General features: G+C 36.7%; 1 protein-coding gene across 5 annotated transcripts in view; it reads right to left on the bottom strand.

Moving 5' to 3' along the window:
- Window positions 1-14790, bottom strand: part of NDRG4 (NDRG family member 4) — a 1570634-nt gene that overhangs the window by 62397 nt on the left and 1493447 nt on the right. For all 5 annotated transcript variants that reach the window (XM_044081333.1, XM_044081334.1, XM_044081335.1 and 2 more), the window contains 2 exons: window positions 8857-8904; window positions 2000-2035 (listed from right to left, as the gene is read on the bottom strand). In XM_044081333.1, coding sequence (XP_043937268.1) covers window positions 2000-2035; window positions 8857-8904 — 84 coding nt within the window. The remainder of the gene's footprint in view (window positions 1-1999; window positions 2036-8856; window positions 8905-14790) is intronic.

Genomic DNA, 14790 nt, shown 5'->3' with positions numbered 1-14790 from the left:
ATTCCTAATCCTGTCCATCCTCGTCACACCCAGTGCAAATCTTAACATCTTCAACTCTGCCACGTCAAGCTCTGACTCCTGCCTTTTTGTCAATGCCACTGTCTCCAACCCATATAACATAGCTGGTCTTACTACCCTCTTGTAGACCTTCCCTTTCACTCTTACTGGTACTCGTCTGTCACAAATCGCTCCTGACACTCTTCTCCACCCACTCCATCCTGCCTGTACTCTCTTCTTCACCTCTCTTCCACACTCACCATTACTCTGAACTGTTGATCCCAAGTACTTAAACTCATTCACCTTCACCACCTCTATCATCCTTATAATCAAATATTTGTAATATACTGAACATTTTATCTTCTGGCAGATGTCACTGGAACTCATTTGATAGCTTCTGCTGGAGTCAAGTTTGTGCAAGATTTAGAAAAGTGGGGATAGGGGAATTTACCCTTTCTCCACTGCACAGTGATCTCAGACTTTGTATATAAAATTAGCAGGGGGGTGTGGGGGGCTTGCCCGCTGAATAAAAATATGAGTTTTGTGGAAGGTTACTGTTTTGTGTTTTGCTCCTTTTGGATCAACGTGCTTTCTTCAGCTGTACTTGTACATTGATATTTTGAAGTATGTGACTTTCTATCTTATTTTATTAGTGTAGTGCAATTTTCTTGATATTTACATATATAAATTACCATCATTTGCTTCATCTTTCGGAGGTTGTTTACTTGCTATATTTTAAATTATAACTTTTCAGGGATGTCTGCATTAATACATAAATAAAAGGTGTAGTACAAAACAAAATAGTTCTCTTCTCTTCACTTAAATCTGTAATAGTAGTTCACAACACTCACCACTTTAGGTAAACTAATAATCCCTGCCTCCTCATGCATTCAAAGTGCTTGATGAAGTGCTTGATGTTCAAGCTATAACTCCAGAGCATGCGTGTTAAATGAACAGTATGGACTTCCATAGGATAGAACAAAGTGCAGCAAAGTGGGTGTGCTGTAAACCATTTGGGACAAATAAAGGGGATAGCTTGGTTAATAGGTGGCCAAAGGCAGGTGACAAGTGTGTCTGTCTCCATACTTTCATAAAAGTGAGTAGGCTATCAACATTTGCTGTGGTTATTAAAACTGAATTCAGTTCTATTTCACTCACTAGGCCTTACAGCACCATTTTAAACAATTTAAAAGAAGACTGCATAAGGGTACAGGTATATAGAATCATATAAGATGCTACAGGGTCTGGAAGGCTAGAACTATGGAAAAAAAAATACACATAAAAATGAATATGTTTACTGTAGAGGATAGGTAAATAAAGCTGACAAATTTACTGCTGTAAATTTGTGAAAAAACAGATTTTAAAAAGCAAGAGATGGCAGTGATATGGGAGGCACCATGGATTTTAATGGGGGCATTAGTATTTAGTTGTGAAAGGTAAAAAGGCTTGCTGCATTGAAAGGGTGGCAAATACTGTACTATGTCACAAGTGATAATTCAATAAAGGTCTGTTAGAAATAAAAGAAAGTGTGGCAAATACCATGAATTTTGCACCAAAAGGGCTATACAATGCCTCTACCACCTAGACATTTGAACAAGGATGGTCTATATGGTAAAAAAGGAAAGATGAATGGAAGAGGCAGATGGGTATTGTACTAGCTATAGATTTCAGATGGACTTCAAAGCAAAAAGCTTCTTTGGACAGAGTTTTTTGGGAAACAGAGCTCTGAATATTAAGACATGAGATCTTCACACTATGGCTGACAAACAAAAAGCAATGCCATCATTACAAGGAGGTCTGTAAATCCAGATCAAAATTATACTGTGACGAGGGTGAAAAAAAGCTAGCAGCATGGCAAGGCCATTTCTTCTGTATAGATAAAAAGACTGACTGAAGAATAAAACACATTTTCTAAGAAACCTAAGGCCTGTTGATAGAGATAATGAAATAGTTTGAAAGGAAGCTTACCTGTGTAACTTGGGGTTTGAAAGGATAAACTTACCTGTGTAACTTGTGGGAGTCCACCAGAATCAGCCATCTGTATGACATAACAAATCAGTAAATAATGTACAGTTGCAGAACATAAAATTATTATTTAACTTTACAGAAAAATAAACGTGCATTTCTATGTCTTCAGTTTTAAGGATAGACTTACTACAAGGTCTGTTTCTGAAGCTGGGCTTTTTTATTTCATTGTCCTTTACAAGATAATGACTTATTAAACACCAAAAACATACACATGACAGAAAAATCCTGCTAACCTATTCCACTTTCCCACAACACAATGCTCCCACAGCAAGCCCCTGTGTTCTCTGTACTCTGCGAAACACAACAAACCATGCTTAAACCTTTCCCTGCTGTTCTGCAGTTGTGCATACTTCAGTCATTATTTGTATTAAATAGGGCTTCCCACGTGAAAGGAATTATTATTTTCAGAAATTGGACCACTATAAAAATGAAAAACCAAACAAAATAAGAAGAAAAAAACAAGATATATGTATAGAATATTAGGTTTGCAATGCAGTACAAACACAAAGAAAAAAATACAAAAATTCTTAGTATTGTTATATTCAGTGCAAGTCCCCCAATATCCCTATCCATCCACAAACCTGTTTGATAGTTGGAATCTTCACATTTAAGTAATAGCATCAGAACATATTTACTCTGTCAGAGTGCAGTAGTGCTTTTATATGTCTAAAAAATGAGTCTTTGCTGGGAAATTCCCAAACTGTACTGGAAAAGGCAGCTTTTTTATACCTTTTAGCTAGAATGAAAATGGCCTTGGACGTGTACTTTAGTCAGTGTGGAATTACCAAGTAATTTAAAGTCACATAAACCTTACTGTTCTTGGACTTGATTTAATATTCAGAATTCCACCTAGTCACCTGCTGTGATCCTAATGAACTAGTTTTAATAGCAGGCTACCAGTAAGTATCATAGCTACAAGGTTAATGGGAACCACTCTGCACGGCTAAGAAAGAGGCAGTGATGTCTCTTCTCTGCACTGGTCATGAATGTGCAGATTTTGTTTTCAGCAATCTTCAATCATTGCAAGCAGAAAATGCATAATGCAACTGATAACTAACTTTAGAGTTGGCATTAAAAGTCTATTTCCAAATACCTCCTTCACTTCTCTAGTTAACAGAATTGCACAATGATGCTCACATTCTATCTACAGAATTAAGTATGCGGTTAGAATGCTGGAACCAACAACTCCCAATACCTAATTGTAAGTCTGAGATTATTCTGGGTATAGCTCCCATCTGGTCAAGAGATGCTTCACATATTTTTAATAATGCTGTATCATCTGCATTTGACACAAAATATGAATTTGGTCATCTTAACTTTGCCTTATAGTCCCAAACCTTTTGAACTCTGCCAGAACTTTGTGCTTTTGAACATTTTCACTAACTCATAGCAGTGACTCTTCCAAATGCCATACTTCTACATGTTGATGACATGGCCACTCTGTTCTCAGGCACTGATCTGAATTTAAGTAAGAGGAATCAGATAGTCAGCTGGAGTAGGGGAGGAAGGAGAGCATAGACAAGTTCATCTTCAGGCAGGGATCTGCTTTCTTTTGTTGAAGCTACACCCTTTGAATGATATATGCTAGCTGTGGGCAGCATGCAGTAAAATAGTAAAGGTCTAAGGGTGCTCATTATGGGACACTGCAGGGTATTTTAGCATGTAGCAGCATAGATCAACAACTGCAAAGTATTTAGGGGGCACACATGCATATAAACTAGGCTGTTGAGTTTAAGGAAACAAATGTTGGATCTGCCTGCATTCTGAAGTTTGCAGATACCTCACATCTTCTCCAAGTTAGCTAATTATGAAGTGCAGGGAGAAGACAGTGGCCTGGCATAAATAGTGATTCTAAGCCCATCAAAAAAGGTTCAAAATAGGGACAGTGAAAGTCTGATGATGGTTATGACTACTAAATATTTCTTTAGATGTGGCTTCAGTGTTGCCCTACAACTTCCTGCTATCAACAGTGACCAAATGCAACCATTTCTGGCCACAAAACCACCGTTATGGTGCCTGGTAGTTTCACTGCACTGCATCAGTGTAAATTTTAACAGTCTTGCTTATTTATTTATTTTTTTTGTCCTAAAGGAAATCTTCTTACCACCCAGCCATTGATCCCATTTATATCACATACTGTTTCACTAAGGTCAAGTCCTTCCCTGCCTTTAATAGACATACTTCCCTACTACCAGACCTAAGTATCTGGTGGCATTATGTTTTCAAATTTGTTGGGAGTTCTAGCATGAGACCTTTGCTATGGGGTGAGGCTGGTCAAACAACCAAGGTCAGTGGTTATATTCCTGCCCTGAAGCGCATGTTTTTGTAACATCTGTCCAAAGGGACTGGCTTATTGCTCTGACTGCATGATTATAGGACAAGGCCATCCTCCCAACAATTTTACCTCAGTCAAAGGGACTTCCCCTGAAATAATAACTTTGTAGTGTATGCTGCAAATAGATTACGCTCCAAAATCAATAAACAGACTTATTAACCACCTTTCTTATTTCTCTTGAGATGAATTTTTTAACATCCATGTCACAAGCACATAACATCCTGTCTATGATCAGAGACCCGGTCATAATCCTCCATGTTCAGTTAATCACAAACAAAGCACTGATTGGCTCTTAGTTAATCTATTCCCCATCAAAGGCAGAAACAAATGAACAATATCTTACCTTGCTTTTTTGCTATGAAATCTTAGATATTTTGAGTAAACATTTATCTCACTCTGCTTGATACATGCACGCTACTAGTCTAGAACAGACTGCAACATTTTCAAAAAAAGACAAAGACTGAGATCCTTTAGTTACCCAGACAGATTAAAACCTACTCACATTTTCTTTCTTACAATGATTCTTAAGTGAAGATCCCTGACAAATCCTCTAGGCTATGAAAGGCCCTGTTGAACTAGAATCTCCACCTCAGAAACACTGGTAACATTAGGAGCTCTCACCTCAAAGTTCTCAACATGCACTGTAACATAAACATATTGGAGGGCTAGACTCATTTACCCAAAGGATAACCTACCTAGGGAACAAATTGCCCACAGTTTATATAAAGTTGAGGAAAAATCCTAAGGGAGTGGTTTAATAACAGTCATTGTTTAAAAGATGTTTACAAAGGAATGAACAATGAGGGTACATGTGAAGGTAAAAGCTGCAGTACTGGTAATTATATTAAACAAACTGCTGTATTTACCACATCTGGAAAAACAGGTTAAGTATTATTTTAAAGGGGAAAGCAGACTGTAGGCATCATTTTATAATGTATGCTGCAAATGTAAGTGTAAAAGATTTTATCTAGGGACACCGTTTTAAGTTTAGTTATGGAGTTTGTTGTAGCAGACTCATTTTTAATGTTAGGGCGTATGATGCTTCATTTGATGACTATAGTGGGGAGCACAGTGAATCCCCATGCCTGTTGTGTGCTCTATTTTTTAGCATTGGGGGTAGCATAATGGGTAGCATTGTCACTTAACAGCAAGAGGTTATCCAGTTTAATTCCCGACTTGGGTGCCATCTGTGTGGGGTCTGCCTGTCCTACCTGTATTTGTGTGGGTTTTTCTCCTGCATACCAAAGAAATGCAGTCTAAATTAGCCACAGGTATGACTGTGCATGCATGTGTGCGCACACGTGTGCATGTGTGTGTGTGTGTGTGTGTGTGTGTGTGGGTGTGTGTGTGTGTAAGAGCAACTGCTGCATAGTTAGCCACCCAGCAGTGTGAATGCTAGCTGTAGATGATGGTTACTGTTGATGTGATGCTCGAACCCCATGAGCAAAAATGGAAAAGGGTGATGAGGCTGGAGGAATGGATGACTAGATGGATAAATGAATTTGACTTCTATTATGTGATCAAAGTGATTTTGCTGGAGTGTATATTTGTATGATGTTTGACAGGACTGAGTATTTATATGATATGTAAAGGACATTGTAGACAAGTTTTATTATTTTATTTATTTTACATCTCAATATTCTTATCATGACTCAGGCATATAGTAGGGACAGTTGTAGCAGTGTTTGTGCTATGGCTGGCACAGCATGATGTGGGATCGAACATATATATTTATACAGCAAGCCAAATTTCTGGTTGGATTTACTTATCACATACTCTACATGCTTATCAAGCAGAAGATTTCTATCTAAGATAATTCCAGTAGCTTAGTATGTTCTACTGTTTTGATATATGTTTATGTTGCTGAGGGATTTTATGGAAACGTCCACTGTATGTTGTATTGTGAGGGTATTTGTGAATAACAACAGCTTTGTTTTATTAGAATTTAGTAATACTTTAGAATTGAATTAACTATCATTTGAGCAAAGTGAAAGCTTGCTGTGTAGTTTCAAGAGTTGGTCTATTATGGTAACATTACATATTAATGTAGAGATATCTGCATATTGTAACACAGTGGCTATAGATGAACCTTATACATATAGGTTCATAGGTGTGTACTAGGCCAATGGCCCTGGAGCCTTTACAAGCCTAGCCCATAGAAGTGCCCTGGCATCATGTTGCCATTAGTTCTCAGTGCCTCTATCAAGTACAGCCACAGCAGTGATCCCCGGGGTGAACTTTCTATTTCCCATCCACTCATCAAGATTTCTCTTGAAAAAGGCCAGTGAGGTGCTTTGCTTGACATGTATGGGAAGTCTATTCCAGACCATGGGCAGTCTCTTGGTTATGAACCAGCATGTTCTGTTGATTGTAGTAATGAGATTGAGGTCCCTGGAGCATGTGGTGCGGAGGGATTGGGATTTCATTAGATGTAACATTTCTAACAGGGCTGGGTCAGACAAGGCTTTGTAAGTCAAACAGAGATCGCCTCTTAATAGGCGATATGAGACAGAGAAAAGCTGGAGTTTTTTTGAGTCTGTCCATGTAGGGCATGTATTTAAGGCCTAGGATCCTCTTCATGTGGTACTTTTGTGGCCTTTCCAGATGTTGCAGTTGTTTAGTGAGGTACATGCCAAATGGGGAATTATACTCGATGATTGGTTTAATGAGGGAAGAGTAGAGAAAGATGATAACCTCTTTCTTCCTGGATGCAAAACCCTTGGTAATGAGATGTGCCACATAGAAGGACTGTCTGACCAGAGTGGCAATGTGGTGGTCAAAGGAGAGGTTGCTGTCAACCTGTGTCCCCAGATCTCTTATGACACCTTCAGTGTTCAGTGGGCTACCATCAATGTGCTAATTAGTGGGAACTGAGTTTTTCCCAAAGGGAAAGGGGACGCATTTTTTGGCATTAAGCTTAAGGCCATGGTTTTGACACCAGTTGTTGGTCTCAGTGAGGCCTTTCTGTAGGATGTCTACATCACTTAGGGAGTTAATAATGACTGCCAGCTTGCAATCATCAGCAAACCTGGTCAACCAGAGTCCCTTGATGTTGGCCTGGACTTCTGAGAAGTAGATGCCAAACAGGAGAGGACCCAGGACCGATCCCTGTGGGACTCCACTCGTGACTGGTCGGCAGTCTGACTTGGAGTCTGCTACTTCCACACTGCGGGTTCTATCTGTGAGCCAATTTGGAACCCAGCTAGTGATATAGGGGTTGCTGCCTAGTTTGGTGAGTCTATCAATAATTCCTGAGTGGGGAATGGTATCAAAAGTATCAAATGATATCATTTATTAAGATATTTTGACTGCGGTAGCTTATGAGCCACAAGGTAGCCTTCTTACTGAAGTTTAATTAATTTAGTTGTAAAGAGCAGCAGACGGTGTGTTAAATTGTCAAAAGCTTTGTATGTCTACAAATATTGTTATGACAAATGCTTTAATTAACCATGTATTACTATGAACCAGGAATGTGAGCAGGGCTGTTTTAGTACTATGACAGGTCTAAAAATGTGCTGGATATGCATAAGACAGTAAGCTGCTTTTCATTAAGTAAATTAAAAGTTGCTTGTGTATGGATTTTTCTAGGATTTTAGAGAACAGTGGCAGTGCTGCTACAAGCCTACAATTTAGATGTGCCCGCTGGATGACAAGGAATTATATTTGACTATTTCCACAGAATAAATACATAGTGCTCCTTGACAGATCGGTTTATGAGGATCAAGACCATAGCTGCAGCTATACCTAGGCAGTCAGGATCGTGTGTCGTCAGGGGCTAATTTTTTCAGGTTCTTAATTTGGCTGAGACTGTGTGAAAGTCATACACGCTATTCTGAGTAGTGGTCTCTATTTTGCTGAACAAAGAGTATTGTTACACTATAAAGACAGAAGTTTCCAAAGACTACTTATTAAAAGAACATGCAATGTTGGTAGTAGTATCACAAGGATTTGGAAGCCATTTTTGTTTGCCTAGTTTAGTTAAATTGTTGATATTGTGCCAGAAAGCCTGCTGTACAGGTTGCAGAATCTGCAGCAATGCTGTCACTGTATGCAGAACATGGGCGCTGGAATGTGGGCAGTGCAAAACATAAACAAAAAATATCCAAACTATCACTGGTAATGGGTAATTTCAGCATAACTCTTATGGCTATTGGCCATACTGGCAACCAGCCAGTAACCAAGTAAATTATTTAGAATATTTAGAAAAGAGCTTGACAGTTGGGAGAGACAATAAATACATTTTCTGCATACATACTAGTGTTGATAGATATACTTGGAAGCACACATTCATTTTTTTACACATTACAGTCATGTAGATACGAAATGAAGTGGGTTAGAAGGCATTTTACATTTTTGTGGAGACCTCATATGTACCACTGCAACATAAGGAATACAACACAATCACATGGTCTATCAATCAATTTACATTATGGACATTTTCTTCAATTGTTAAAAGACATTTAAACAACAAGAAGCATTCTGGTAAAAGTTCTTACCTTCAGGAAGGTGGTATTTGTTGGATCCAACTTGGAATTGCACTCCACCTGAAAGTCACACAGAAGAGTATTTAAACTATGATATACAAAGCTGAAATGGAAAGGTAATTCTTGGTACACATCTATATATTGTTATAACACTAACAGTGATCCCATACTGTTATGAACAAGAGTGTGTACATTATACAGCATAATTACAGTTCTTTCTAATGTCTTCAAATTGAAAAGGTGTGGAAAACATGTAACTGATACTGGTTTAGTAATTCAAATGTTTACGAATTCTAGGACCCTCAAGAGGATGTAACTATACAGTAGTAAAGTTTAAGTAAAACTAAAACCTGCAGAAAAGGTCAGGCAGGTGTTGTAAGCAACAAAGAGGGCTGGATAACTAGAGTTAATTAAGTAGTTGAGTGACTGTCAGAAAGACAAGATTGGTGCCAGTCACAACAAATGTACTAAATGTTTTTAACGTGTATTATGGAGGCGGATAGACAGTGTAAGACTTCATAGCAAATATAAACCTGAAAACTAATAAAAAATAATAAAAAAGAAATGGCTCCTGTAACTCTTTCACTCAACTGAAGTTTTAGAAGAGCCCTCTTGACAACAACATAAAGCTAAAGGTGCATTTTGAGTCTCTGCAACAAACACTTAAGTCATAAAAAAGAATCAGCCAGCATATTGCTACTTCCTGTGGAATATCTATATTCAAAATTTGAAAGAATGACATTCAAGCATTAGGATGCCCTCTGCTACTAACTCCACCAGATTTTACTTTCTTGATTATATCATAATAAACAGGACACCGTACCACATGGACCTTATACTGGTACTCCAAACTTAAAGGAGCACTTTATAATCTCTGTAGGGATTCCACAAGTTTCTGTCCTACTAGATTATTACTTTCAGCATTTGTGGTTTATTTCTGATTTGACAGACAAGACCATTTTGTTTTAGTTTTTTTCTTTTAAGTTATGAAGAAACACATCTGTACATTATCTCCCATTTTTCACAAGAAATGTATATTCATTTCCTAACACCTTTACTTAATTAAAACTTGTGACACATGCAAACTTAAATTAATATAAAAGTATTCAAACCATATTAACAAATTCACATTTGCAAACACTATACATTACAACTATTGTTATATATCTTATAATCTAGGCATCATTACATAAATTATTCAGTGTCTGCCATCTCTTAAATCTCATTCCTCCCCCAAAACATTTTTCTGCATGTATTGTTCCCAGAAGTTTTTTTTCTGTTAAGTTACTCCTACCCTTTTCTAAACATCCCACTTTCTGTTCTTTTATCTCTGTTACAAAATTCACTACTTCAAGTATAGTTGGTTTAGATTTTCATTTCCTTTTTTTGGTAATTGCTTTTTCTGGCAGCCACCAGTCCAGAATTAAATTTAACAAGGCTAACCAAGACAGCATAGAATTAAAAAAAAAACAACTAAACTCCAAACAATTCCACAAAAGCCAGTGAAGAAAGGCTGTCCAACGCTAGGAATCACAAACTAACCACTTTTGCCCTTTTATTTTAACTCTGAAGAAGTTCTAGTATAAAATAAAGGGATGAAAGAGCTTAAACTTAACAAGGCTTTACTACGTCTAGACAATTCAGATCCTGTATCCCAGTTCACAAACACATTTCCATAGTTACATTCATTTCCTCACCCGGTATTACTGACAGAGTATTCTGTTGAGAATTTTTAGTCTGCCAACTCATTACACTCCCAAAGGACATGTTCCCAGTTACCACTTTGTTCCCCATCACACCTCCAATATTTCCCATTTACCTAGGGAAAAACTGGAGTCTGCTTGGGGTATGAAAGTATCTATGCAAACACTTCCAAGCATAAATCTTAACTCTTCTAGACTTTGTTGCATATTTGGGAGCCATACATATGTCCTCCCACTGTTTCTTTGTGAATTCCATATCTAATCTCTCTTCCCATTCTTTTCTGACCTATTCTGATTGATTCCTATAGTTATCATACAATACTTTATATGCCTTACTATTATCCCTTTTTAACAGCAGCTTCTGCTTGAGATTCAGTTAAAAACTCAACCAGTGCAGGTCTTTAATTAAGGCTTCCTCCTATCCCTTTCTCTTTGTCTACACTCTGATATAAATCCCTTGGGAAGGCAATCACTATCCTGCAATCCAAATGTCTTTTTGGCCACTTTCTATTCTATTACATTTCTTTATCCAGTTATTTGTTCCCGATACCTTGGTTTCTTTGCCAGCTTCTTCTGGTAAATTCCTGCCCCATATTATCTATTTTGTGTATCCTTAATTACAGTCACCCCTATCGGCAGATTCTCTTTTCTCCATTCCCATGTTGGCTTATTTCTTAGTATACTTTCTGCTGCTTTATGAAAATAATATTCTGTATGACTATTGTTATTCTCATTAAGGATCTACATCAAATATCTCATTCTTTCCTTATTTCTTGAATCCCCCCACTTCATCATCATTTCTTTCCACTTTGGATTGTACCTTTCTGCTTCTGTTATGTATAAGAGCCTTAACTGAGTAGCTCTAAAATATCCCTTCAAATCAGGTAATCATAAACCTTATTGTCCTGTTAGGAGGATCAACTTAGTCCACTTGACTCTTGCCCTCTTCCCCTTCCAAATAAAAGCCTTCACCTCTTTATTAATTACTGTCCACAACTTATCCTCTGGTTGATAAAAATATGCCTGACCTATGTATAAAACTAAAGGGACTAAAAACATTTTAATGCTTGTATCCTGCTATCTATAGCCATAGGCAAAAGCATCCAGTTTCTGTTTTTGTATTATCTTTTGTTTAATATCTTCCCACATATCCTTAACTGCCATAACTGAATCCTTTTTAATCCATAATCCTAAATATCTCATTTTAGCATGTCCCAATAAATATGGGCACTGCTGGACCAATTCATATCTGACTACATACTTTATAGCTGTAGCCTTTGTTTTATCTTCATTAATTTTATATCCTGAAAAAAATGGAAATGTCTCAGAACATTCCACAACACTGACATGTCCTTTTCTGGTTCCATCAGGTACAAAATAATATCATCTGCAAATAAAGCCAATTTTTCTTGAATGTCATACCAATTATATCCATGAATTTCTGGTCCCTTATTTTCTTTGTCAGTGGTTCTAAATAAAACACAAACAACAAAGGGAAAAGAAAACTCCCCTGTCTGGTTCCTCCGTTCAGACACAACTTACCAGAGAGGAATTCTCCCACTTTAATTTTTGTATCAGATTCCTCAAATATTCTAATTAACTTTATTATTGTATCAGGAATTACAAGTATGTCCAATTGTCCTACTCATAAAATCCAGGCTTACCCTGTTGAATACTTTCTCTGCATCAAGACCCACTAGTTACAGTGGTATTTTCTTACAGTGTGCTTCCCTCTGGATCATCATTGTTCTATTATCTGAAGGTGGATGAACCTTTACCATCTTTAGATATTGCAGCTACCCCAGCTTTTTTTCCAGGACATTCGTCTCTGCTCTCCTTTTAAAATACTGTTAAACAAAACTTTCCAAATCTTTATCACTTTCTTCCCTCCTAACTTCCACCCTCCCACCAGAGTATCACCTATTCCTGTTGACTTTCTTATAGATTGGTTATACATCAACATTTTTATCTCATCTCCTCCTATCTTAACTTTTAGTTGATAAGCCTCCTCTACCTCTAACCTTGAATATTTAAGTCTTCAATAAATATTTCTATTTGTGTTTTTAATTGATGTGCCGATTTCTATACGTTATATATATATATCCACAAATTTTCATAACATTTCTGAAATATCTCTAATACTGCTACAGGCTCACTGGTCATTTATTTATTTATTTTTTTGTTATAGGCTCCCTAGGTTTGACAACAATCCTTTCTACTTTCTATTGGCTAAGTCATTGTGCTAGAGGGTTTGTGCCTTGGAGTTATTGTCAAAGAACAATTGCTTAACTTCAATCTTTCTAAACTCATGCATATTATCCAGGTACTCCCTTAATTTATCGTTAGCACTCACAGTTGCACCTCCTCTTGTTCTGTCAGATTTCCCTTAATTTGTAATACTTTAATCTTTTTCAGCCCCTCTAAATAATCCTTATTACTAATTACTAACCAGATCTCTTTCTTTTATTTCTACCCTATTTTTAAATTCCAGTTTTATTTTACCCCACTCACTAGCTATGATTTCTAGAGTACTTTCCATCTTTCCTAATAACTTCTGGATAATTTATTAAATTGTCCTGCATTTTTGTCTTAGTAATTACTGGCATATGGTCTGAAATAGTTATTGGATGTGTATTAAAGTTCTCAATTCACCAGACATGTTCCTGTGAAATATAACTTCAAACAAGTCTTTTACTTTGGGGAGTAATATGTAAATTCTCTTCACGTTTCTGCTACTGAAGTCATGTCTTTCATACTAAATATTTTCATAAATTACTTCAGAAATCTACCATCTTTTGCTATATTTTCCCTTCTAGACCCCTCCAGATGCATCCTCATTATTGCAAATTAAATTCAAGTCCTCACCTTTTAATATTCCCTGCTGAAAGCTGATTATTTGTCCCAATTTTTTTAAGTTCCAAAATAGCAGTTTAGATGAACTATAAATACATGCCAGTGTAATTATCATCCCTTGTCAGTAGCCCCTTACTACTAGAAATACATTATTGTCTTTTTCCTCTTCTATCACTACTGGATCTCCTCTAGCAATTAATATAAGCACTAATATTTTCCTTTGTCCCTCATACTCTGCAGAATATCAGTCCTGAAATCCTGTCTTTATCAAATTCACATGCCCATTTCCTTCTAAATGTGTTTCCTGTAGCAGTGCTATTTGCACTCTGCATCTCTTAATATAATTAAGTATTCTTTCCTTTTTGTCTATACCTGTAAGACCAATTACATTCCAAGACAATATGGAAAGTGTCACCATTATGGTATGAAGCCATTATTCCCACCTGTTATATATGGCAGCTTTTTAAATGTCTGACTTAAGCTTTTGTGATACATGCAGCTATTAATGTTTGGCATGTTACTCCTTTATACATTTTTTCTTATTAACAACATTGAAACCTATATCACATATTACAAGACTTCTTGTTTTAATAAAAAACCTCAATCAAAAAAAAATACCCCAGAGAATCACATAACATATTAACTTAAGACAAACACACATAACTATATATTCATATAATGAAGTTTAGCCCTCCTAATAGGAACATTTGTGCCACACAGACAGCTGCTAACACAGAAGAAAAATATTTTCTTCAGAAATATTTTGCAAACCAAATTATTATCACTTGTATATGCAGTTTCTTTTAGTACATTATTACAATACCACATATTTAAAAAAAACAACAGATTTCTAGTTTTTTCATATGAATTAACTTTAAAAATATGATCTTTATTTAGCTGCATTATATAATAAACAGATTAGCAACATATTAGCTAGGCATCACAGAATATTTCCTAAACGTCAAGATAGGACCATGCTTCAGTTCATCAACTGTCACACTATTAAGATAGCTTCTTGAGTGGTCTTCCAAACAAACACTTTATGGATGAAGATTTATCTTCTGTAGTTTCATTATCTGGAGAAGATGATGGACTCAAGATCTTATTTGCATGGATGACACTGGTGACAGTTAAAAACAGTGTTATAATCCTGTCAACATCTCTGTGGATATCACTGTAAATACTTCAAAAAGCACACAATTGTCTTGGGTGAATTAATGCTGTATCACAGTACTTAGGCATATGTAATCTGAACAACATAATATCCTGTTTGCTCGTATTTTTTCAGAGCAACTGCTTCAGGTTGATTCTCAATGGAGTTCTGGTGAATTTTCATCTCACCTCTCTCCTTCACATCATAAACAGGTATGACATGGTTGCTATAGCAGCA

The sequence above is a fragment of the Protopterus annectens genome, chromosome 8.part0 (assembly GCF_019279795.1).
Source record: "Protopterus annectens isolate FY-2018-M chromosome 8.part0, PAN1.0, whole genome shotgun sequence".
Classification (NCBI taxonomy): Eukaryota; Metazoa; Chordata; order Ceratodontiformes; family Protopteridae; genus Protopterus; species Protopterus annectens.
The sequence above is the reverse complement of the archived record's forward strand: the minus strand, read 5'-3'. Positions and strand labels throughout refer to the sequence as shown.